This window comes from Pan paniscus, chromosome 6 (genome assembly GCF_029289425.2).
Source record: "Pan paniscus chromosome 6, NHGRI_mPanPan1-v2.0_pri, whole genome shotgun sequence".
Lineage (NCBI taxonomy): Eukaryota > Metazoa > Chordata > Mammalia > Primates > Hominidae > Pan > Pan paniscus.
This window is the reverse complement of record NC_073255.2, coordinates 35,625,564-35,652,430: the sequence shown is the minus strand read 5'-3', so window position 1 is coordinate 35,652,430 and position 26,867 is coordinate 35,625,564. Positions and strand designations below refer to the sequence as shown.

Genomic DNA, 26,867 nt, shown 5'->3' with positions numbered 1-26,867 from the left:
GCACCACTGAGAACCCTCCCCGCTTTCAGAAACAAACGCGCACAAGTCCCCTTAACACTGGTCTGCGCAGGCCTTGTCAGCTAGCTGCCATTAACCTCTCCTTTCTTGACCTGCAGAAGACAGGAAATATCAGGGAACACACATGCTTCCTTGCTTGTTTTTTCTGGACACTCTGGGGAAGACTTGGGAAAATAAGATATTGCCAGAAAGAGCACTGACTTACCGAGCACAGTCGGCTCTGCTATCTCCTTCAAACAGGAGTTTCTGTAGGACACAGCCTTGGACAGCTGCCAGGACTCCGCAAGGACCACCCTGCAAAGAATGAGACCATTGCTGCCAGTGAGAACTGGCCTGGGGCAGAGTTTTTGGTTTCACCCAAACCCACCCCAGAACCCACCTGATAGAGTAAAGGGGCCCTACCTTCTGCAACAGAAGGGCCTCTGATGTGGCAACTGCTTCTACAACACACTAACCTTGGGCCACAGAGAGGGAGTGACAAGACCCTTTGTCCACTCCTAGGGGAAGGGGCCAGTTGGCAGTGTGTCACGGGAGGAAAGTGACTCTTCATAACCAGTCAGCTGTGAAGCCAAGGACATCACCATAGGTTTTCTATCATCTAGGGAAATGTTTCTGTGTCTACAGGTTGAGGGTGTTAATTGTCTACCCAGCCTTCAAGGCCCATCCTAAAGTCCTCCTCCTCCAAGAAGCCTTTCCTGACCATCTCGGCTGGCAGTGAGCCCCTTCAACAGCCTGTGGTTACGTGAGCTCTGCGCTCTCTTCTGCCCCACTTGTGGCCTGCTTCAGCACCACATTAGGTGTATCTTTGTCCTTTCCCACCCTGTGGTGCAGAGGCTTCTTGAGGAGCTCATCTCTGTAGGCATCACGGGGCTTAGCACAGGATCTGACTCCTGGGACACATTGGCAAAGGCTAGTGGGACTGAACACCACAAACAGACCTCATCCAGGTTTAAGGATTGTCTGAACGGCAGGTTGGGGTGGTCATGAAGACCAGCTGAGTTTGGCCACAAGAGGGAGGGACAGAAGCTGGTGGTCCTGGGGCTCGACCTCAGGCAGTGTGTGGTAGGGGAGGTTCCTGGGGCTTAAGAAACTGAACCGGACCAAGCTGCCCTGCTCATCTGCTGATTCTTGATCCTGGGTTTAGCTTATTTTCTGCCCATGAGTATAATGTGGGAACTGGGTAAAAGCCATGTTCTAGGCCTGCAACCATTGGCCTCCGCTGGCCCAGCTTCTATTACATCCTTCTCTTCAAGCACTTGCTCTGCACACTTGATCCCTCTGCCTTTTCATGCAGCCCCTAGACTTTCAAACCGCCTCCCCTTCATTAATGCTGCCACCTGCCTGGAGTGCCCTTTCTACAGCTCTATCTGCAAAATCCTGTGAATCTCTCAATGATCAGCCTAAGAAGGCCCCTCTAGTGGCCCCAAGCAGACTGAAGGCCTCCTACTGCTCTCTCTCCTGCTGAGGATCCCAGCACCTGCACCACTCACAGCAAGTGCTCCTTAAATCCATGTTCAATTTGAACATCTCCAAAGCAGAGGGTCTTATTCCCCAGCTCTTGCTGCACCAGCCACATCTGAAGTGCCTGCACCAAGTGACAACTCAGCACATGTGGGGCTGGCTGGTCCAGAATAGCCCAGCTAATGCTCACAGGATTAACCAAAACTGGGAGGTACACCCACCCCTATGCATGATGGCCCAGCAGAAAGGTCCCAAGGAAACCTAGGAGCAACCTGCCTTGTTCTGCACTATGCCGTATTTTAATGAGGCTGTGTTACTAAAGGAAAAACTCTGAAGTTTCCATTCTTCATTGAAACAGCAAAAGCTGGAACCAAACAGAAGGGTCTTTATTTCCTATAAAAAGAAGAGAGAGTTTTACTGGTTGTTTTAAAAGCAAGCAACAATACGATGTTCAGTGTGCATATTCCTGCAGAAGTTGTTCTTGAATTCTAGCAGGGAAGTCCATTTTCTAGCATGGTTCATCTCTTTTCTTTTTATTTTTCAAGCTCATTCTTCTTATATTTGATGAAAGAGAAACTCAATCCTGAGGGTCTTACCTCTGGAACATCTTTAAACCAAGCTAGCCTGTGCTGACATGGGCCAAAATCTTTGTAAGCTCCTTACAGGGGCCTTGAGAAACAAAATTTTAGATTTGCAAGGGATCTTGGAGGTCCTCTGATCTTCCACAGGCAAGACTAGGGGTTTTCAAACTCGACCTCACATTAGAACCATCTAGGATACGAAGTTCCTAAAAACAATCTTGATTTTCAGAAAACACACCAGCCAATTAAACCCCAGTTGCTGAAGGTAAGACTCCAGTATCAGTAGTTTTAAGATTCCCCCAGGTGATTCCACAGTGCGCCGGGTTTGAGAGCCAGTGCTCTAGTGCAGGGTTACTAAACTGTGACCCACAGGCCAAATCTGCCCCCACCACCTGTTTGTAAATAATGTTCTACTGGCACACAGCAAAGCCCATTTGTTTCCATACCATCCATGGCTGCGTTCATACCATGATGGCAAAGTTGAATAGGTGCAGCAGAGATCACACGGCCAGCAAAGCCAAAAATACACTATTGAGCCCTTTACAGAAAACACCTGCCAACTCCTGGTCTAGTACAACTCTCTACCATGCGTAAGAACCTCCTCTGTGATGCCGCCCATGAGTGGTCCCCCGTGAACTCTGCTTGAACCATCCCAACCCCCAAGTGAAGGGGTTCCCACCACCTCTCAAGGCAGCCCCTCTACTTTCTCACGGCTGTCTTCTCCAGACTTCTGGCTGATAATGAGTTCACTGTTCATTTCCCATCAACCCACGCATCACCCTCCAGAGCCCCCAGAATGGTCAATCCCTTCCCCATGGACAGGCCCTCAGATGAGAAAGGCAGCATGTCCCCGCCCACTCCCTTCATGATGGGCCCGCCCTCTCTCTGCCATGGTTTTACATCTGAGGGGGTCTCTGAAGCCTTGAGTGAGCCCCAAGACCAGCAGGTGGATTCTACAGCCACTTCCCTGCACCCCATCTCTCGGTCAGACCTTTCCTACAGACTCATTATTTTCCACCAGAATCAGCTCTTTTTTTCCTTTTCATTAAATATAAGGAAAAATCTCTTTGACAGAAGCATTTGTCCACATGTCATCAAATGTGGGCTGGTGGCACACAGGAGAAAGGATGTGTGGATTCATCTGTCAGGGCTCAGAATGACAGCTCCCGCTAGGCACAGTGTGGTCAACAGAGCCTGGGAACCTGGACTCTGCTTTCCAGAGGCCATGTGCCCTGGGTCCTCCTGTTCTCTCTGCAGGCCTCACTTTTTCCAGTTGCTTTTGGAGACGCTACTGCTGCGTAGTCTTTAGGAGCCTGAGGGGTCTGCCCCAAGCATAAGTGCGCTCTGCAAAGACTCATTGCATGGTGACAGATGACAGAGCACCTCCTCCCAGGTTTGGGGCCACTTAAGTGTATCTGACCCTCTGTAGCTTCAAAAGAGAGAATGGAAGAAGAGGGAGATATGAGAGAGAAGGGGAGAGGGGAGGAGAGGGGAAGGAAATGAAAGGACAAAACCTCTAGAAAAATATTTTGCTCTTTGATTTGTATGCTGAGTAAATATGTAGTAAGTAGGAAGAGAAGGAAGTCAGCTGTGTCCCTAGGAGTTTTATTTTTCCCTCCTGGATCTTGGTGAAAGGCCAGAAGAGGACAGCGGGAATGACATTCCATCCTGCAGGAGCCTCTGGTCACGGGAGTGGTGAGGCCACCCTGGTAGCCGAGCATGGTGAGCAATCCCAGACACCCCTGCAGAGGAGGCTGCTGTGGCCAGGAACCTGCTCCTGGTCCCCTGTGACCACGGGGCCCTTTAAGTGGCCAAGGGAGTGCACCTGAACAGTGCTGAAGAATTGTTAACACCTCCCTGTCCTTCCTTCACTGCAACCTGGCCAGGGCTTAGGAGACCAGTACAGGAGCAGTGCTGCTCTAATGGGGACAACTGGACCATTTCCATCACACCCTAACGGTGCCCACAGGGACATGATGAAGCAGCTCTATTCCCACGGTATTTGGAGGGGAGGACATAACCTCCTCCCTCACCTTTTGTCTTGGAGAGGGAATGAGAGCTGCCAGGACTAGACTGCAGTTTTCCTGACTCTCGGTTCACATTTTCCTCTACATCACACCCAAATTTCCATTTCAACAATGACCAAGAGATTACAATGAGCTGGATTGGGGCAGAAACACCAAAATCACGCCATCCATATCCATTCAAATCAAGACACATTTAATCCAGGAGTCTCCTTACACTTACCTTTGCTACTGAGAGGTCGATTGGTTTTGATGCTGTCTGCAACTTGAGCACTGATGGGACTGGCGACAGGATGACCTCTTCCCTTATCAACTCATCCTCCACATCCTCTGAAAGAAAACCATGGCCATGTGAGCCCCTCGTTATGACTCACGGAGAACAGAACATGAAGTCACTGAACACCACAGACATTGCTAAGTTTATAGAAGGTTTGAGTGAAAGGAGGGTTCCTCCCCGCATTCATTCACCCCAGCTCTGTTTTGAAGTTCCCAGACCCTCAGCGGAAGGAAAGCAACCAGATCAACAGAGTCCACGCTCCTTGTCACAACCCTGCTCTGTTCATACCACGAGGATGTTGCCGAGTGAGACTTAGCTACTGGTCCCCTAGAAAGTTCCACGCATGGACATACAGTGGAACAAGTGCCTGGGCCCTAAGCCATCGAACCAGGACCAGGAAAGCCTAGCTCAGACACATTTCTTACAAAAGGTGGGCATGACTCAAAAGATCATTCCCCCAAGGACAAAGGTGAAGAGGACAGGACTGGGAAAGAAAATGGAACCATTGCTGATAAAATAATTATTGCAGATAATCACTATTGTAACTTACATTTATTGACTGCTTGAATTTGATCACCTTCTTCCACAACAGCCTTATGAGAAAGTAATTATCATTACCCCCACTTATAGATGAGGAAACTGAGGCTTAGAGGAGTTAAGTAACTGGCCCCAAATCAATCAAATGGAAAGTGGCAGAGAGAGTGACTCCTAGTAACTCTACCATCCCACTGTCCTGGACCTCCAGCAGGGACCTTAAGCCATATTCCAGATATTGTTTTCTCATAGTGGGACAACTGAGGCCTAGAGAGGGTCCCACCTGGGTCTCTGGTAGCACCAGCTGTGACTTCCCAGTTAGCTAAGGCCCCCTTGTCATTACACCTGCTGCCACTGCATTCACCAGAACACAGTGATAAAGGACCCAGGGAGAAACAATGCCAAGGCAATGGTGCCGGCAAGGCTGAGCAGAGTGAACTCCAGAGGGTAGCTGAGGGCTTGGCTCTGTGAATCCAGCTCCCTAGAGGGGCCTGCCAGAGTGGGCCTATGTGGGCGGGGGTGGTATCAAAGGCCACCATTCCCAGGACACACAGCTTATATCTTATGCTACAGCCTCCTTTCTCCCCAGGGAGACCCAGCCACAGCACAAGGGGAACTTCTAGAGACTCAGGTCACTGAACAAGCAGATAGATTCTACCGCTGGGCTGGGGGAAAAAAGTCTGGAATTTAAATATGAATCTGAACTTAGATGAGAATGCTTCTGATATGGTTTGGCTCTGTGTCCCCACCCAAATTTCATTTTGTAACTCCCATAATTCCCATGTGTTGTGCGAGGGACCCAGTGAGAGATAACCGAATCATGGGAGTGGGACTTTCCTGTGCCGTTCTCATGATAGTGAATAAGTCTCACAACATCTGATGGCTTTAAAAAACAGGAGTTTGCCTGCACAAGCTCTCTTTGCCTGCTGCCATCCACATAAGATGTGACTTGCTCCTCCTTGCCTTCTGCCATGATTGTGAGGCCTCCCCAGCCATGTGCAACTTAAAGTCCAATAAACTTCTTTCTTTTGTAAATTGCCCAGTCTCAGGAGTATCTTTATCAGCAGCATGAAAACAGACTAATACAGTAAATTGGTACCAGTAAAGTGGAGCACTGCTGAAAAGATACCCGAAAATGTGGAAGTGACTTTGAAACTGAGTAACAGGCAGAAACTGGAACAGTTTGGAGGGCTCAGAAGAAGACAGGAAAATGTGGGAAAGTTTGGAACTTCCTAGAGACATGTTGAATGGCTTTGACAAAAATGCGGATAGTAGTATGAACAATAAGGTCACAGATGGAGAGGGGGAACTTGTTGGGAATTGAAGCAAAGGTGACTCTTGTTATGTTCTAGCAGAGATTGGCAGCATTTTGCCTCTGCCCTAGAGATTTGCAGAACGTTAAACTTGAGAGAGATGATTTAGGGTATCTGGTGGAAGAAATTTCTAAGCAGCAAAGCATTCAAGAGGCAACTTGAGTGCTGTTAAAGGCATTCATTTTTATAAGGGAAACAGAGCATAAAAGCTCGGAAAACTTGCAACAGAAAAGAAATGTAATAGAAAAGAAAATCCCATTTTCTGAAGAGAAATTCAAGCTGGCTGCAGAAATTTGCATAAGTAGCCAGAAGCCAAATGTTAATCCACAAGACAATGGGGAAAATGTCTCCAGGGCATGTCAGAGGTCTTCATGGCAGGCCCTCCCATCACAGACCCGGAGGCCTAGGAGGAAAAAATGGTCTCATGGGCTGGGCCCAGGGTCCCTGTGCTGTGTACAGCATTAGGACTTGGTGCCCTACATCCCAGACACTCTAGTGATGACTAAAAGGGGCCAATGTACAACTCAGGCTGTGGCTTCAAAGGTGCAAGGCCTAAGCTTCGGCAGCTACCATGTGGTGTTGAGGTCTGCAGGTGCACAGAAGTCAAGAATTGAGGTTTGGGAACCTCCGCCTAGATTTCAGAGGATGTATGGAAACACCTGGATGTCCAGGCAGAAGTTTGCTACAGGGGCGGGGCCCTCATGGAGAACCTCTGCTAGGGCAGTGCAGAAAGGAAATGTGGGGATGGAGGCCCCACAAAGAATCCCTACGGGGGCACCACCTAGTGGAGCTGCGAGAAGAGGGCTACTGTCCTCCAGACCCCAGAATGGTAGATTCACCAACAGCTTGCACCATGTGCCTGGAAAAGCCACAGACACTCAACACCAGCCCATGAAAGCAACTGGGAGGGAGGCCATATCCTGCAAAGCCACAGGGGCAGAGCTGCCCAAGACCATGGGAACCCACCTCTTGCATCAGCATGACCTAGATGTGAGACATGGAGTCAAAGGAGATCACTTTGGAGCTTTAAGATTTGACTGCCCTGCTGGATTTTGGACGTGCGTAGGGCCTGGGCCCCTTTATTTTGGCCAATTTCTCCCATTTGGAACAGCTGCATTTTCCCACTGCCTGTACCCCCATTGTATCTAGGAAGTAACTAACTTGCTTTTGATTTTACTGGCTAATAGGTGGAAGGGACTTGCCTTGTCTCAAATGAGACTTTAAACTGTGGACTTTTAGGTTAATGCTGAAATGAGTTAAGACTTTGGGGGACTGTTGGGAAGGCATGATTGGTTTTGAAATGTGAAGACATGAGATTTGGGAGAGGCTAGGGGCAGAATGATATGGCTTGGCTCTGTGTCCCCACCCAAATCTCATCTTGTAGCTCCCATAATTCCCACATGTTGTGGGAAGGACACTGTGGGAGATAACCGAATCATGGAGGTGGCTCTTTCCTGTGCTGGTCTTGTGATAGTGAATAAGTCTCATGACATCTGATGGCTTTTAAAAACAGGAGCTTGCCTACACAGGCTCTCTCTTTGCCTGCCACCATCCACATAAGATGTGACTTGCTCCTCCTTGCCTTCCACCATGATTGTGAGGCTTCCCCAGCAACGTGGAACTGTGAGTTCTCTATTAAACTTGTTTCCTTTGAAAATTGCCCAATCTCAGGTATGTTTTTAGCAGCAGCGTGAAAATGGACTAATACAGTTTCTTAGTTAGGGTCTCTGAAAAGCTACCCTATGACCATGGCCTTACATAAATAACCTAAAACAAAGATCAGATGTCTACCCAGCAACAAGAATGGGACTTAAAAACATGGTGCTGGGTAGAGAAAGTAAGAAACCAAATGAGATATATAACACAATGTTATCTATGTCAAGTAAAAATGATGCATACAAAACAGTATAGATTTTGCAAGAACATACACAAGAAAAAGATACAGATTAAGCATAAGAGAATGGTTGCTTATGGGAAAGGAAGGTAATAAGAGTATAAGGGGTAGGGCTAAAGATAAATAAGGAAAGAAAGTTAAGAGGGAGAAAGGGAAGGAGAGAGGGAAATGTAAAAGGGAGGGAAGGGGGCCAGGCACAGTGGCTCATGCCTGTAATCCCAACACTTTGGGAGGCCAAGGTGGGTGGATCACCTGAGGTCTAGTTTAAGAGCAGCCTGGCCAACATGGCGAAACCCCATCTCTACTAAAAATACAAAAATTAGCCAGGCGTGGTGGCACCGGCCTGTAATCCCAGTTACTCAGGAGGCTGAGGCCTGAGAATCACTTGAACCCAGGAAACAGAGGGTGGAGGGTGCAGTAAGCTGAGATTACACCACTGCACTCCAGCCTGGGCAACAGAGCAAGACTCCATCTCAAAAAAAAGGGTGGGAAGGAAGAAAGGGAAGAAGACAGATAGGCAGGCTTTGCAAAGACCAACACTGAGAATGTTCTCTGCAGGAAAAGAGATGTGTGATTAATTCCACCTTAGACATCTGAGGCCCCAGACAAAGGGGCAGGATAACCTGAGTGATTCCAGATTACTGGAGGACTGACCCTGAAGGGTTTCTTGCAATGCCTTGAGCCAGATTGTTTCCTGGAGGCACAAAGTGACAGTATTTAAGCCTATTTAGAGGTTTCTATTTAGTCTGAGGTTGTCAGGGAGGGATCCAGGCTTGAAACATGCTCTGCCTGGGTCCCATGAAGTAAATCTGGGAATGAAGGCTGGGGGCCCAGGAAAAGCAGATGCCAATGGAGCATAGGCCAGAGTGAGCCCCTTGGAAAAGGCAAACTCCTTTGGCTTCTACAGGCAGGAATTGGCCCAAGTGCAGGGAGTTGGTTTAGGACCATATAGCAGGCCTCGGGCCCAGATGTGGTGGGAATGCCATGCAAGGGAAAAACAAAACACTCCAGAACGACATGTTGGCCAGGAAGACAAAGCCATCTGTAAATGTCAGTGGTTTGAGAATGCTATTTCTAAGGTCCTAGTTTAAATGTCCGATTGAAAAGAAGCAAGGGGTTTTGTTTCCCATACTATTTTATGTGCTTTTTGTAGGATACATGTACGTATGTATAAAGTAATTGGATTTTATTTCCATAGGGAGTCAAAGATACCAAGGGGAATGATGTTCACAGGAAGATTCCATAGGGAGAATGGGCCACACAGCTTTTTTCTGGGAGCCTGTGCAGAATTTCCTACTGACCACAAGATATCTTCTGGAAGTGCCCCAACACCAGAAACTCAGAACCCTTCCTGGCTTCAGTTTCAATAAAAGACCCCATCTCTCCTCTACCCTTCTACCAGAGCCCCAGGCTGAAACCTCCACCCCCTCTCACCCACCATGCCGGTCCAGCCTCTGGATCACTCTGCCTCCAGAATGTCTCGTATCCTGCCCCCCTGTTGCCTTTCTCTCTCCACTGTTACAGGAATATGTCCTTATCTTTCTATTTGCTCAGCAAGTGCATTCTTTAGCACCCATGATGTACTAGGGATGATGTGGGACAGAGGTAAGAGATGACTAAGGCCCCACCCCTTCATTCAAGCAGCTCCCTGCCAAGGGAGAGATAGAGCTCCCTGAAAAATTACAACATAACCTAGTAAGTGCTGAAAAAGGAACGAGTGCAAGGGTTTTCAGAGCAGAGAGGGAGGCAATTAATTCGGCTATAAATGCTCAGGGAAACTTCCTATAACAGGTGAAATTCGGGCAGGTCCTGAAATACCCATTGGATTTCCCAGGTAAGAGGGGTCTCATTACCTCTTCTCTGGACTATCCCAAGAGCCCCTCACCAGTATCCCAACATCTAAGCTTGTATCCCTAAAGTCTATTCTACACCTAAGTCCAGATATAACCCCCAAATGCGCAGCCCTAGGTATCTCACTAGCACAGAATCTCTGCCCAATGACTTGCTGTCCAGCTCTTTAGCACAGCACTCAAAATCATCTTGCCCAGCCCAGTCTTCATTTCAGCCTCATCTCACACTGACCCCCACATCCTCCCCAACAGGGCCATTACCTCCAGCCAATCTTTCTCATATATACACCAGGCATTTGCCCATGTGGCTCCTTCCACATCGCTATTTGACAAGACCTTGCCCATTCTTCAGAGTCCAGATTAAATACCTACACACTATGGAAGCTTCCAGAACTGATATGGTTTGGCTGTGTCCCCACCCAAATCTCATCTTGAATTGTAGTTCCCATCATCCCCACATGTCATAGGAGGGAACTGATGGGAGGTAATTGAATCATGGGGGCAGTTACCCTCATGCTATTCTTGTAATGCTGAGTTCTCATGAGATTTGATGGTTTTATAAGGGACTTTTCCCCCTTTTGCTGGGGACTTCTCCTTCCTGCCACCATGTGAAGAAGGACATGTTTGCTTCCCCTTCTGCCACAATTGTAAGTTTCCTGAGGCCTCCCCAGCCATGCTGAACTGTGAGTCAATTAAACCTCTTTCCTTTATAAATTACTCAGTTTCTGGTATGTCTTTATTACCAGCATGAGACTAGACTAATACAGAAACCCATCACAGAACCTGGCTTATTAAAGCACTTAGGCACTGCTGGGCATCTGCTTCATGTGTTGCTATGGGAAGATACCTCTCTTCCTTTGTCCTACCCACCCCATCCTCCAAAAAGGCAAGGCCACCTTTTATTCACCTTGGTCTGCCTTCTACCGAGCCTTGCATATGCGCTGGCAGGTAATTGCTGACAAGAGTTTACTGAATCGAACCAAAGTAAAATGAACTGGGGTGGAGAAGGAGTGTTGTTCCTCTAACCAAATTTGATTTTTGATTCTGAACTGCTCAACCCCCAACCCCCTGGCCCCCACAAGACTTCTCCTTCCTTTCCTTTCATGAACTCTCTCTGTGACTGGGTTCCATGGCCTCCTATCCTTCACCTTCTTCTCCTTTCCTAAATCATTAGCTGAGCCATTAGCAAAGAGGGGTCGGCCTCCCTCCAGAAAACATGCACACACACACTTCAAACAGCTGCTTCTGAGAATTGCTAACAGCCTTCCTTCCAGTAGAAGCTCTCTGGGTTCTGAAGACCAGGAACCGCTTTTCTTGTGTCCAAACACAAGCAGCTTTCACTGCAAAATCTTAAAGTGCAGTGGTGCACAAAAAGGGTTTGGATGCCAGCACCTCCTGACTCCATGCTGTACTCTGCACAGCCATGCACAGACATCTACCCCATCTGGGGAGCTCTGAGGATCTGCTACTTCTAGGATGAGTTAGGCAGAGTAAACAAACCCCCACCTCCACCTCCGCAGCTCAGAGGCCTGCACCTTTCTTTCAATCTCATCAAAGCAAACTGTCAGACTACACGTCTCACACAAGAGAGTTCTAAATAGGGGCACTGCTTTCTTCCTTCAGTTTAAAAGGGAGAGTTCAAAAGGGAGATGAAGAGCATGTGAACAGCTCTTGTCTGCCCAAATGGTGTAATAGGTAAACTGTTGGCTCCAGAAAAGGAGCAAATGTTGGCAGCACTCAAGCCTCATCCTCTCACGGCCAGTCCTTGGTCTCAACATCCTCAGTCTCTAGCTGCTTCTGCAAAACCCTGCAAATGCATGTCATTGGAGAGTAGGGAATTACAGAAAGAGAGAGAAGAAAAGTTTGCTTCAAAACTAAAGAGTGGAAGGAAATGTGCTCTATATTGATCTTAGAGAGCAGTTACACAGATGTACACAGAAGTGAAGATGCAGACCAGGGCACTTAAGGTTGTACACTTAATGCCTTCACTGTTTGTGTCTTATGCCTCCATAATACACTGATAAACTTTTAAAAAGGATGGGCCTTCCCAGCCACAGCTATACTGATACTCTGAATGAGAACTGTTTTCTGGAGACCTTAGTTAACTTACTAAGAGGCCATTACTGAATGGCCCTAAAAAAATACCAAAAGCAGAAAGAGCTTCTCTGGCCCCACAGTGTAGATCCAGAAATGACTGGTCTTCTTACAAGGATGTCCCCAGGAGAGAAGGGCAAGCAGTAGAAGACATCAATCAGAGAGAGTAGTCTGCTCTACTCACTTGACCGGCCCCACTTGCTGAGGTCAGGTGGAAGGAAAGGGGCCCCCTACCACCCATCTCCCAGACAGAGCCAACGAGGACCCCTTGGGCCCCGATGGGCACAGCACAGAGGCACCCGCTGCACCTACCGAGCCGCAGGGCACCCAGCTCACCATCCACCTTGTCAGACGGCAGCAACTGATTTTTCCTGGAAAATAGAAAATATCAATGGACCAGAGGAGACTGACAGAGAAATGTAAACGGCAGAGAAGACTGTTAAGAGCGATGGACAGGCATTCAGGAGACAAGTCTCTCTAGTCTTGGCCTTGCCTCTGTGTGCCTTGAATACTCCCCCTCTCTCAGCCACAGGTTCCACATGGGATGGGACCAAATAGCCCCCATGATGCTTGTCGATTCTGTGTTCTCACAAAGAGACTCATACACCAGCCAATACAGGATGGTCAGCTCTGTAGGTTGGCATTTGCCAAGCACTGCATGTAGGCTATCTCACCAATTTCACTGCAATACTTCTGGGAAACACACACACACACACACACACACACAAACAAATCGAGTTCTTGTCATCATTGCCCAGAATTTGTTCATCTCATCTCTATGTTTTTTGTTTGTTTGTTTCCTCTCTCCTAGCTTTCTTGTAAAGCCATCAGCAGCTATTTATAAGAAACCTCTGACATGCACCAAAGTGTTTAAAGGAACCCTCCTGTATCTTCCTGTTACTTAAAACATTGCCCTGTGATTCTGATTTGTAAATTCAGGTATGTGCACACAGAGCTTTCTTAAAAGGGTCCACCTTTTAAGGGTGGACCCTTTGAGGGAGCATTTTCTAAAGCTCCCTTTAGATTTTTCTGTTCTCCAGCATACATTGACCTGAACTAAAGTAAAATCATTTCTAAACAGAATGTATTAAAAATAACAATATTACATCACTCTCTGAAAACCCATTTACTATGTTAAAAAGTGACAGCTCTTTTGAGTGTGGCATTGAAATATATTTTCCTTCAACATCCTTGCAGGGTAAGATATGATTGAAGTAACAATCGTAATCTTGCCCTGGTGCACTCCATTGAATTGGTTTCCTCCTGAAGATGTATGAAGGGGCGTGAATGGAAGAGCTAGAGGACGCACAGTACCAAATCTCTGAGTACACACTTCTTCAGACTCCAGGTTTCTCACTGGCGCTAGAACACAGAACTCCCTCACCCTCCCTCCCAGGCAGTCCTCATCCTCCATGTGTCCTCCTCAACTCAGTCAAGTCATTTGCCTTAATTCAAAACCACAAAACTCCTCTGCCCAACACCACCAGGATTCTACAGGCATTCTTGTGGGGACTGGTGGAAGAATGAGCTGGAAAGAGGAGTTAAGGCATAGAGGGGTGGTTAGAGGGATGTGGAAGGGGCAGTCGACACTGAGTTTGTGTCAGAACACCCCCACCCATGAAGAACTGCACTTCCATCAGAAGCCTCTTCCAGCCACACTTCTCCCACCTCCGCCTGCTCTGCAACAAAGGGCTGAGGACCTTGGTTCTACCCTGCCTATCCCGTCTGTCACTGTTTCATCTGGAGATGAAGGCAAGGCATCCTCCCCTTGCTGTGCCTCAGTGTCCCTTTCTGAAAATCAAGGACTAAGGCATTGGTACTAAGCCTCTAAAATCCTCCTTGAACCATTTCAAGCAGGGAACAGCAGCAGCAAAGACATCTCCCCAACATCCTGCATCCAATAACATCTCTCTTGAACCCCCACCTCTGCTCTCTGCCTCTTCACCTCTCACCTAGATTATATTAATAGGCTCCGAACTGGTTTCCCGACCCTTAGTGTCACCCACCCTTGGCCCCCGACATCTTTATATGGCTGCCAAAGTCATCTTCCTAGAAAGCAAATCTGATCACGACACTGAAGCCTGGCTGAAATTCTTCAAAGAGTCCCCATCATCACCATCAATAATAACAATAATCACATGTATTAAAATAACAGCAAGAATGCCAATACATTCCTAAAGGCTCCCTTGACCGTTCCACACACTGTGCTAAGTGCTTTGCAAGCCTCAAAAGTCATCTGCTTCTCAGAACAGGTTTATGAAGCACTTATTTCACTGAGCCTCAAAGATGTTTAGTAATTTTCCTAGGGTTACACAGCAAGTAACCCTATCCCGTGGCAGCACAAGAATTTAAACCCAGGCGATAACTCCAAAGACAAGGGCAATAACTACATTTACTGCTTCCTTATAAAAATAAAATCCAGGCCCATGAAGGTATCCTGCAAGGCTCTCCATGATCCGGCCACCTACTGTCCAGCCTCGTCTCACTCTGGGCCATCACACTCCGCCTGCATTTCCTCCAAGCTGAATGTCTCAGCTCATGTCTCTATATCTTTTCAAAAGCTGCTCATTCCATCTAGAATACTCTGGCAAACAAACTCACATTAATCCTCTAAAGCCCAAGCGGAACATCAGCTTCTTCTCAGCTCCAAAGAACACATTCATTCATTTATTCACTCACTCACCCAGCACACATGTGAGGATATCTGGCAGGCCTACCTCACTGCCCAGAAGAAACACATTACACAGATACGTAAAATGAACAGATGCTAAATGCAATGTCACGTGGTGTCATAGGCTGAATAACGGCCCTCAATTATATCCACATCCTAATCCCTGAATGTTACTTTACATGGCAAAAGAGATTCTGCAAATAAGAATAAGTGAAGGATCTTTAGATGAGGAAATTATCCTATATTACCTAAATGGGACCAATGTAATTACAAGAATCCTTATCATAAAGAGGTAAAGGGAGAAGAGAAGGCGATGTGAACATGGAAGCAGAGATTGGAGTGATTTACTTTGCAGACAGGAAGGAGCTACAAGCCAAGGAATCCAGGTGGGTACTAGAAGGTGAAAAGGGCAAGGAAACAAATTCTCCCCTGGATCCTCAAGAAACAACCAGCCCTTTCAACACCTTGACTTTAGCTCAGTGGAAATTCAGCCCTCCAGAACTATGAGATAATAAATTCATGTTATTTGAAGCCACTTTGTGGTAATTTGTTACGGCAGCAATGGTAAACTAATACACATGGTAACAGTTATAAGCAAGGAAGAAGAAACGACTGCAGTATTCTCTTGGTCTCCTCTGGATCCCAGGTGTCCAGCATGTAGCCAGTGCTCCATAAATGGGTGCTCAATGCCAGATGATTCTCACAGAAGCTAGGTGGCTTACACAAGGTCACACAACTTAGAAGTGCCAGAGTCAGGATTCAAACCCAGGCTGCTGGCTTCAAATGCTCTACTTTGCTCTTGCCTCTATTTTCCACATCCTTCCCCTGCTCAGAAACTTCCATGGCTTCCTGCAGACCACAGGACAAGGGCCAAATCTCCCAAGTGGTTCCCTTGGCTCCTGAGGGTAGGCAGGTGGCCATGAGCCCGCTGAGATGGTGGGAATAATGTTCCCACTGGGTAGGGTACAGCTTGGCCTCTCTCTCTGGTCATGGGACTTCCACCCAGAGGGCCATCCATCAGCACAAGAGCCCAGCTCAGATGCTTTGTGCCGGGTTCCCATAGATCTCATCACCAGAGGAGACTTCAATTATGCTTCCACATAGAGAATGTGCTTATTGTTCCTTTCATGTGTCTCTTTGTGGCATAAGCTTTACAAAGTTTAAAAGGTCAGTTTAAAAGCATGTTCTTGCCTTTGAGTGAAAACTATTCTGAACAACAATGACAAAAAGATAAATCAAGGGACTCAAAACACTTTTTCAAAGTGTGATTGTGCTGATAACCCGGAGACATGTATCAAAGCATGCAACTAATAAATTCATGGGGGCCAAGTGGCAGAACTCGGCTCGCCCCTCTGCTAAGGCCTCCACCTCCCACCACAGGTCCTCTCATGACCCCCCAGAGAGAGGCACGAGCTGGATCACTGCTGGTGTTCTGGGCTCCATGGGACCAGGACTCAATCTCTGAATAACTGAATCCTTGGCTTGGTAGAAAGAGCTGCTCTCACATAATAACAGAGAAGAAGCAAGGTGTGGTGGCTCATGCCTATAGTCCCAGCATTCTGGGAGGTGGAGGCGGGATGATCACTTGAGGCCAGCCTGGGCAACATATCAAGACCCTCTCTCTACAAAAAATAAATAAATTAGTTGAGCATGGTGTCACGCACCTGTAATCCCAGCTACTCAGGAGGCTGAAATGGGAGGATCGCTGAAGCCCAGGAGTTTAAGGCTGCAGTGAGCTATGATCATGCAAGCCGCTACCTCTAAAAAATAAAAATAAAAATAAATAGCAAAAAAATAAAAACTGAGAAGAGGAGATGCTTATTCCTCTGTGTTTGTTACTAGATTCTTGGCTAAATTAGTTATGGGTTCTAAAAGAAAGGCATCTCATGAAAATAAACATACTGATCACTTACTGCTATGGTTTGAATATCTGACCCCTCTAAAACTCATGTTGAAATTTAATCCCCAGTGTGGCCGTATTGAGAGGTGGGGCATTCAGGAGATGATTGAGTCATGAGTGCTTTGCCCTCATGGATGGATTAATGGGATCATAAATTAACAAATTGTTATGGGAGTGGGATTGGTGGCTTTCTAAGAAGAGGAAGACAGATCTGAATTAGCACACTCAGCCTCCCCATCATGTGATGCCTTGAGCTACCTCAGCACTCTGCAGAGAGCCCCCACTAGCAAGAAGGCCCTCACTAGATGTGACCTCCCATCCTCGGACTTTCCAACCTCCAGAACTGTAGGACACAAATTTTGTTTCCTTACAAACTACTCAGTTTCAGGTTTTCTGTTATATGCTACAGAAAACAGACTAAGACATTTGCTATATATTTGATGAAATATCAGAACCCAGTGTCAATGGAGTTCAAATTGACCCCATTTATATGGCACAAGAATCTAGAATATAAGAAATTAACATAAATTTTTCCCAAGTCAGTGATACCCCAGCACACCTAACCAAAGCAATGTAAAATTATCTGGCAGAGCATTCCTACAAACCAGTTCAAACAAGATTCCCTAGAAGAGAGAAGTTTTTTGTTTTTTTATTTGTTTTTTTAAGTCCTACTAAAATATGCTCAAAACAAAAAACTCTTAAACACATGAGAAATGATGTACCATGAGTGAAAGCCAACAGACACAGCAAATAGGACTCCCAAAGACTCAAGATGGAGCAAAAATCTTAGAGAGGCTGTAAATTAGAAAGATTAGAGAAACTTTTTAAAAACAGGAATGGAAATCATAAGAAAAGAGCTAGACATTATGAAAAAAGAATGGGCAGTTTTGAAGAGTAAATGCAGTCATTGAAATAATGGGCATATAACAATGGTGATAGATGATACATTAAATATTGAAAAAAATTCATGAGTCTGCTACTGAAGGAGGAAGGAATGAAGGACAAGAAGGAAGAAGGTGGGGGGAGTGCAAGGAAAAGAGAAAGAAGGTGGACAAGCTCTTTTCTACAGAATACCGTCAATGAATGTAGAAGGAATTATAAAATTAGAAAATCATCATTTTACACACTCCAATTTAATCATTTATATGGGAAAGGGTCATCAGTAGATGCCAATACAACTGGATGGAAGGTTTTTGAGGAACAGGATATTCATATGGTCTAAAACTTTCAGATTACTTATTAATTGCAAAAGGGAAAGTTATCTTTACAATGACAGACAGAGTGACATACACCACCTTAACAGAGTGATCCAACTTAGCATCATCAAAATAAAACAAACTGACATTAATGTGGTCCTGATGTGATGTAACAGGACATATACAACATCACTTATGTATTGTCCCTGCCAAAAAAAAAAATGCTTAATGTAAACCTAATAATGAAACAAACCAACAAATCTAGAATATGGGTGTTCTTAGGACAACAAGCCCATTCTCTTCATGAAAAACTAAAACTGAGATTAAAATAGACTAGAGGCTGGGCACAGTGGCTCACACCTGTAATCTCAGCCCTTTGGGAGGCCAAGGTGGGCAGACTGCTTGAGCCCAGAAGTCGGAGAACAGTCTGGGCAACATAGTGATACCCCATCTCTGCAAAAAAAAAAAAAAAAAATTCAAAAATTAGCCAAGTGTAGTGGTGCATGCCTGTAGTCCTAGCTGCTCGGGAGGCTTCAGGTGGGAGGATCACTGGAGCCTGGGAAGTCAAGACTACAGTGAGCTGTGGTCATGCCACTGCACTCCAGCCTAGCAAGAGTGAAACCTTGTCTGAAAATAAATAAATAAATAAGTAAATAAATAAAATAGACAGGCACGTCAACCAAGACAATGGGCAAACCTCGAATGGATCCTGGATTGAAAAAAAATAAAGCCTAAAAGAATATCTGGGGAACACTTGAGAAAGATTTGATTATGGGCTACATGTCAGATAATGTTATTGAATCAATATGAGATTTATTGGGCCAGGTACAGTGGTTCACACCTGTAATCCCAACACTTTAGGAGGCTGAGGCAGGAGGATCACTTGAGCCCAGGAGTTTGAGACCAGCCTGGGCAACATGGCAAAACCCTGTCTCTACTAAAAATACAAAAATTACCCAGGCTTGGTGGTGTGAGCCTGTAGTCCCATCTACAGGACTGTAGGAGGATCCCTTGAATCTGGGAGATGGAGGTGACAGTGAGCCAAGATCACACCACTGCACTCCAGTCTGGGTGTCAGAGCAAGACTCTGTCTCAAAAGAAAAAAAAAAGAAAGAAAGAAAGAAAGAAATTTTGTGGGTACTGTGGTTGTGGAGGAAAATGTTCTTGCCCTTAGGAGACGCATGCTGAAATATTTACAAGTGAAATGTCAGGATATCTGTATTTTACTTTAGAATGAATCATCAGAAAAATACGTGTATATATAAATACAATTAATATATATTGGGGAGGAGGAGATGAGAGAAAGAGAGAGAAAGAACAAATGTGACAAAATCATACCAATTGCTGAATTTAAGTGAAAAGTCTACAGATATTCATTGTACTCTTCTTTCAAGCTTTTTACAGGTTTGAACTTCTTTAAAATTTGGAAAAATATTTTGGTAAACATAAACAGTAGATTAGTGAAGACATCATTAACTACTAAGAGCTATCGGATGACATTACTCAGAATATCACCAATCAGGAGAGAGATAAACTGCATGAAGGAGCAAATAAATAAGAGAAATGGAGGAAAAACTTCTGAAGTCCAACATACATATAAAAGAAGCTCCAGAATGAAAGAATAAAGAGAATTTAGGAAGGGAAATACCTGAAAAGGTAATTGCTAAGAACTTTCCAGACATGCATTCTCATAGAAACATGAGATTCAAATGGACATGTAAAAATAAATGCATACCTAGACATGTCATTTTAAAACTACTGGAATACAAAAGACAATGAGAAAAATCTTAGACAAAAGGCAGATTACCTATAAACAGTTACAGCAGACTTCTCAATAGCAATGACAAGGGCATAAGACAATAAAATAACATCTTCAAAGGTGAAAGAAAAAAACTGTCAACTTTGGAATTCCCAACTAAAACATCACTAAAAGTAAGAACAAAATGAAGACATTTTCAGTCAAGGATTAAAACAGTTTACTATCACAGACCTTCACTGAATGAACGATTAAGGACTCATATCAGGAAGAAAAGAAATCAGCAAGCATTTAGATAAACCTAAATGAGAAGCGACAATAAAAACAATTAAAATAATAACAATAGCAACTAATTTAAGAGCAGTTAAAAACAAAGTGAAAGTAAAACACCAGACATAATAAACAGGAGCATGGGAATGGGAAACAATCATCAGAGTTAAAGCTTCCTAAAATCTCACATTTTTTTGAGGGGGTAGAGGGATTGATTAAAGTCAATTAAGATTAAAAATTTAGAAGTAACCACTAGAACAATAAAAACATAGTGTATAATTTCTAAATGTGAAAAGAGTAGGAAAAAAATACATTTCAGTTAATTCACAAGTAAGTGCCACTGTGGAAAACAGTCTGGGAGTTCCTCAAAAAGTTAAAAATAGAATTATTCTGCAATTCCATTTTTCAGTATGCACCCCCAAAGAACTGAAAACAGGGACTCAAACAAATACATGTGCGTAAATGTTCACGGGAGCACTATTTACAATAACCAAAAGGTGGAGACAACCCAAATGTCAATCAACAAATGAGTAAATAAATAAAATGTTATATATCCATACAATGGAATATTATTCTGCCATCAAAAGGAATGAGGTACGGATACATGCTACAATATGGATGAACCTCAAAAACATTATGTTAAGTGAAAGAAGCCTGACACGGAAGTTTATATATTATATGATTCCGCTTATGTGAAATATCACAGATCGGTAGTTGCCAGAGACTGGGGGTTGGGGGAGGAATGGAGAAAAACTGCTTAATGCATAAGGGATTTTCCTTTGAAGAAATGAAGATGTTCTAGAACTAGATAGAGGTGGTGGTTATACAACACTGTGAATGTACTAAATGCCACTGAACTGTTCACTTTCAAATGGTTAATTTAAAAAATAAGAAAGCAAGAAAAGAGGAGAAATTATATAAAGAAAAAATGTGGCAAAAGGGAAGTATGAAATATAACAGGACAAATAAATTCAAGTAAATCAGCAATTATACTAAAGGCAAAAAAAAAATTAAACTTGCCAGTTAAAAGAGACACAGATTGAATTTTACTTTTAAAAATTATCTATATGCTGTTTTAAGACACATGATACAAAAGCTTAACAGTAAAGCATGGCAAAAATATACCACTTGTATACTAGCCATTTAAAAGGTGATGCAGCTAAATGCTATCAGATAAAAACAGATTTTGGGATAAACAGTGTTATTAGTGATAAACTTACTTATTAGAGAATAATAAAAGGAAAAATTCAACAGAAAAATGTAGCCATCATGAAACTCTATGCTCCTAACAACAAAGCTTCAAAACATATTATCAAAAATTTGACAGAACTACGAGGAGAAACTCTTCAATCCGTGAGCATAATAGAAAATTTTAACACATCTCTCCCAGCAACTAACAGATCAAGCAGAAAAATAACATTAATAAGAATAAAGACTATTTGAACATTAAAATAACATGTTTGATCCAAAACATCCAACTGTTAAATAATATATTCTTGTCAAGCACAAATGTATAAATATTGACCATACAGCAGTCCACATATTATGTCTCAAAAAATTCCAAACTGTGTTTCTGATTACAAAGAAATAAAAAAAGAATTCAATGATAAAGAGATAGCTCCTCTACACTCCCCCAAAATAACCCATGCATTAGAAAATTTTAAAGAAATAATGGCAGAAAATATTTCAAAATGGTTAACATTAAAAACACAACTTATAAAGTCTTACGGGAAGCAGTTAAAGTAATATGGAGAGGGCAGTGTATAGCATAAAGGCACCTATTATTGTGGAACAGTGGAAAGCAAAGTAAGCATCCCCCAGCAAAAGAGAACAACAGAATAGACCAAAAGAGAGTAGGAAGGAGGAAAAATAAATGCAAGATGAAAAAGTTAATGAAATAAAAAATAATAGATTCAACAACCTTCAAAACCAATTCTTTTAAAAGATTAGTAAAAGGCAAACCTTTGGCAAGATTGATAAAGAGAAGAGAGTATAAATAATACTAAGAGTGAAAAGGAAGGATAAAACTAAACATTATCAATAGGAGCTTTTCAGTAAGAAGAAACTAGTATGAATAAGTTCAAACCAATACATCTGAAAACTGACAGATGGGACCATTTTCTAGAAAAATCACAAAACTGACAAAAAAATGAACAGAAAATCTGAAACTACCTATAATCATTTTCTTAAATCATTAATTTAAAATTCACCCCCATTTCCAGCCCCAACATATACACGAAGAGTTTTACTGATGTGTTCCACCAAATATAAGAAAATCTCCCCAGTTTACATTCCCAAATAGAGTGCACTCGGACTCTGGAACCACCCATCCCAGCTATGAATCTCACTGACACACTAAAAGTCTGTGCAGGAGAGGCAAGTGTCCAGCTTCTCTGGGCTTCAGATTCTTCATCTATTCTTTATTCTTCATCTAATGGGGCTAATAATAGTCTTCCCTCAAAAGATTGTTGTGAGAATTAAATGAGTTAATACATCAAGTACTAGGAATAGCACCCTACATACAGAAATTGCTACGTGTTAGTTGAGATAATGATGATTAATGAGGTTACCACAACCTTGATTCTAAAAATCTAATACCTGTAAACATAAAATACAAAAATATAAAATAAAATAGACAACTGTATCAGCCATGAGTTTGAGAGAAATTATGACCAAATAGAAATGCAAGACTATTTTAACAGTAGAAAATCTAATAATGTAATTCATATCAAGACATTTAAAAAATATAAAATAATCTAAATAGATGCAGAAAAAGCACTTGATAAAAATAAATATCCATATATGTTTCTTTAAAAATAATTCTTAGCATGCTCAAGGGAAGGAAAGGGTTTTATTTGAACCCTAAAGAACATCCTACCTAACGCTGAGGCATTGGAAGCATCCCTGCTAGAGTCAGTAACAAGATGAGGATGTCCAGCATCCCACACATACCTAATATGCTGGTGATATACATACTAGAGGCCAAGGAACAAGGCGAGTGAAACTGAAAACCCCAGGACCAGAGTCCAGGTTTCCTGAATACAAATTCGGCACTCCTACCACTCTCCCACGTGAAACAGAACATCATTTTGCAATGAACAAGAGGGTTAGATTATAATGAACGAGAGAGTTGTTCAGACATGGACAGACATATAGGAACTGGATGGACACGCACATGCTAGGTAATACTGGCATCACCGGGCAACAGACGCATTGCCTCTAGTCTCAGCCTCCCTTTTGCCGGAGTTGTCTTTGAGGGGCTATAAGAACCACAAAACTTCGGGAACCCGGGCTTCCGCTTTTCAGACCCAGCCCCTCCCCACCTGCAAGCACTTCTTGGCCATGTATGTACACAGCAAACACTGGAGGTGCCCACCAGGGACAGCGATGCTGTACTCCTTCCTCGCTTCCATCAGTGACTCTGTATAACCCCCATCACTTCAACAGTTCTCATGAATGACTGAACTGCTGGAGAAGCAGTAAGTTTTTGTGAGTCAGATCCCTGAGGGCAAGTTGATATAAAAAGACCAAAAAAAAATGTTTTTAATGTAGAATGCTAAAAAAAAAAAAAAAAAAAAAGACAAACCCAAGTTCTCCATGGAAGAAAAGCTTTTTTCCTTTCACTTTCCCGCTCTCCTTTTTTCTTTGGTTTCCTGTAGCTCCTCAGCCAAGCTCCTCTAGGTATAGGTGGAGTACAGAATTGTGGTTAGAGTTGGATGGCACTTAGACGTCACCTGGCATGACCTTTGGTGTTACAGACAAGAAAACCAAGCTCCAGGGAGAGGATGGGAGTTCTTCAGTGTCTTCATCTCCTGGGAGCTCAGTGGGACTCTGAGCCTCTGGAGGGGCTTCCTCTACCTCCCTTGGCCACTGGATATTCACATGCATTTTTCAAATTAAGCCATAAAGAACATGAGGTCTCATGAAGGGTTGGGTTATCGAGAAGTCATCGCGTGCGCTAACTATCACAATGTGTAGCAATTTTAACAGATCTTAAGTTTATACCCTGCAGTTGCCAGTTCTCAAACGGTTGACCTACAACATATAAAAGGAATATTTTTTTCTCTCTGTCTTTTCTTTCCTCTTAAGGATGTGGAAAACCTGACTAGAATTGCTGGTCTGACATTTCCTGTGAGAAAAGCTCTGGGCTTGGAATCCTGTGAAAACAATCTGCCTTAACAATTCAGCTCAAATAAATTATCTTCCTGAAACCAGTGAATCCCTTAATTGGCAACTGGGCTGCATACCCAAGTCTCTCTCATCTGGGTCCATGATGACAAAGGTGGACAAAGATAGGGATCGCCCAGTGAGGACAGATTTGGGAGGCAGGGGGGCGGGAGGGAGGGAGAAACGGATGGCCCTGCATCCTCCTGGAAAAGCCATCGGGCCCAGGCTGTTCGGCTGCAGAGAACACATGCTGTACTCCAACCTCCTAAGCCATTGTTCTGTCGGGGTGATGGTTTCTCAGCTTAACTCTCTTTCCATATGTGTCCCTCCCGACAGGCCTTGGCACACGTCCTTCACAAGAAGTATGCAGAGCCAGAGCAAGATCTGAAATCAGTTCCGACATTTCTCCTTCCTGTATCTCTGTTCCTTGAGTCAGGCTGGATTCTGGAACATTCCAGGAACGGAGAAGAAATTTACCACAGTCTCAGACTCAGAAGTTTTCTTCAAGGGCATACAGTTTGCAAAACAAAACTGTACAAAGATGTGACCTTCCCTCATATTATTTCCCTATTCTTCCAATTTGGCATACAAGACCCGGGCATGCAATTGGTATTCAATGGATGCTCCCTCTGGAAGCTGAGGAGTACTCAGAGATCACCTAGATACAGCTCATCCAGCTGGAAGGGCTGAAAAGGCTAATCCAGACCATCTAGTCTAATCCTGCAGCCCTGCTGGAGGTGGGAGTCAAGGACAGAGCTTTCCCAAGGCCCCTGGTTAGTAGGCAGAAATAGAGTTTTAAGCTCCTGACTCTCATCTTGGTTTATTTTAATCTATCCCATGCTGGATATTTGAGGCACTGCCTTCATTTTCTTAAGACCCAAAAATGCATTAGGACTGATTGCTCTTCCCTTGGGGAGACACACACCAGGACTTTGTGGCCCTCCCAGTTCACACCTCCCTGCCCTTCTCTCAGGCTGGTTTCCTGGGCACGGCTGAAGTCAGCTCCAAAAGGTGGCTGGTACAAGAGGCAGGAGTTGCTCAACAGGCAGTGAAAGGGTGGGTAGATGTGATGTTACCCCAGGGAGAGAAAAATATCTTCTCGAAGGAAAAGTGATCTCTATGAAGCATGTCTCTTGAACACACTCAAATTCATTGAGTAACCACTCTGGCCTGGGGTATGCAGTTCACCAAGCAAAATGTTGCTAGCCCATGATCTCCCTTCATCTTGGTCTCACCTCCACCCCTCTGCACACTAGCCCGTGGCTGCTGGACTTGACCAAGCCCACCCATCATGAGATGCTGGATGAGACCAGTGACCAGGGCCAGTGCTAGAGATGTGATGGGCTGCCTGGCCCACAGCATGAGGTGTCCCAGGTGTGGGTGGGCCACAGGCTGCACACCCAGTGGGTGGGGCCGCTAAGGCTGCCTCTGATTAGGGCTTCCTGGCAGCCCAGCCCCCCTCCCCAGTGGTCTCTGAGGCTGCCTCCCAAGGATGGTGTAAGAGCCCAGGATGGAAAGGATTGCCTCTACAGCCTTGGCCCTGTCCCAGGGAGGTCTAAAGTCATCCTTGGCATGACAAAAGGGAAGGTTCTGACAGGCTGCCTGAAGGAGTGGCTGCCTGAAGGAGTTGCTGCCAGTTTCCACAGTGGACTGAAAAGCTGTGTGGAGATGTTTACTTAGCTGCTAGGAGAAGCCACTCTGGGGCACCAATCCTGCCCATGACTGTCCTAATAAAGGCCAACCAACGTGTCAGGGAAGTAAGCTGCACCAACGAGAGGCTGAGTCCCACAAAACACTAACTCACTTAGGCTCTGTTTGGTTAAATATGTCAAAGCATTGCTTAAAACAACTTCTAGGATGAAGTATTTTCCTTTCAAACTTATAAGACATTCTCCTACGTAAGCATTTATATAAGAGCTGTGAGCCACATGTTCGAAACAGCTCTGACTGGGTCCAAGGTTGACCTCATAGCCATTTGAAAAGAAAGATTTGGGTTCATTTACTTTTAGAAAGGTGAAGAGGCTTACACTTAAATAACACTTATTTTTGGAGCTCATGCCTTTCTCCAAGTGACCCTGGGCAAATATTCACCTTCCCTGGGCTTTGATTTACCTTTCTATGACCTTCTAAGGGTGTTACATGTTCTATAGCTTTGCCCTTACAATAATAATTGTTTATCTAAGCAGCACCTTCTACTTTTCCTAGCACTTGCTAAGCACGTTTTAAAATTTAATTCTCACGAAAGTCCTGTGTAGAAAGCAGCATAAGAACTTTTTAGCCCTATTTTTTACAAATGAAGACACTGAGGCTTGGAAAATTACCAACTGTCCAGGACACACAGGTCCATGGTGACGTGACAAAAATAAAAAACAATGCAGCGAAATGTTTCACAAAGCTTAATTTGTTCATTCTAAAGGTTGACATAATCTTGAAATAAGATTATGTCTACCTCAACTGGTAAAATTTTATGAAATTGTTTCAATGTCCTTACTCGGTCAGAAAAAAATAATAATAACAACCCGAATAGCATTTGATTTACCATGAAGCTGATGAAGCTTAAGCTTCAGGGACCTTTCTAAGAGGCCCTAGAAATGTGTGTTCACACGGTCTTGTATTTTTGGAAAATTTGCGAAAATTAAATACTTTCATATTCTTTCTCTTAAAGAGGTCACTCAGATTGTGTAAGTTTCAGGCCCACAATGTCTGACTCTGCTTCTGAACCTGACGCTGGTCCTCCAGTATTTTTTAAAGTAATTTATTTTACTGACTGCACCAAATGGATGACCCAAAGGTCTCCTTGGGCACAGAGACTGTGATTCTCTGTCCTGCCCTGGTTTGGCCAGAGCAAGATCAAGTCAAGA

The 26,867-nt window shown here is 44.2% G+C and overlaps 1 protein-coding gene across 2 annotated transcripts in view; it reads right to left on the bottom strand.

Moving 5' to 3' along the window:
- The window catches only part of MINDY4 (MINDY lysine 48 deubiquitinase 4), a 121,246-nt gene that overhangs the window by 51,079 nt on the left and 43,300 nt on the right, over positions 1 to 26,867 (bottom strand). For both annotated transcript variants that reach the window (XM_055115820.2, XM_008958894.4), the window contains exons 6-9: positions 12,359 to 12,417; positions 4,308 to 4,414; positions 1,756 to 1,872; positions 224 to 312 (exon numbers count right to left, since the gene is read on the bottom strand). In XM_055115820.2, coding sequence (XP_054971795.1) covers positions 224 to 312; positions 1,756 to 1,872; positions 4,308 to 4,414; positions 12,359 to 12,417 — 372 coding nt within the window. The remainder of the gene's footprint in view (positions 1 to 223; positions 313 to 1,755; positions 1,873 to 4,307; positions 4,415 to 12,358; positions 12,418 to 26,867) is intronic.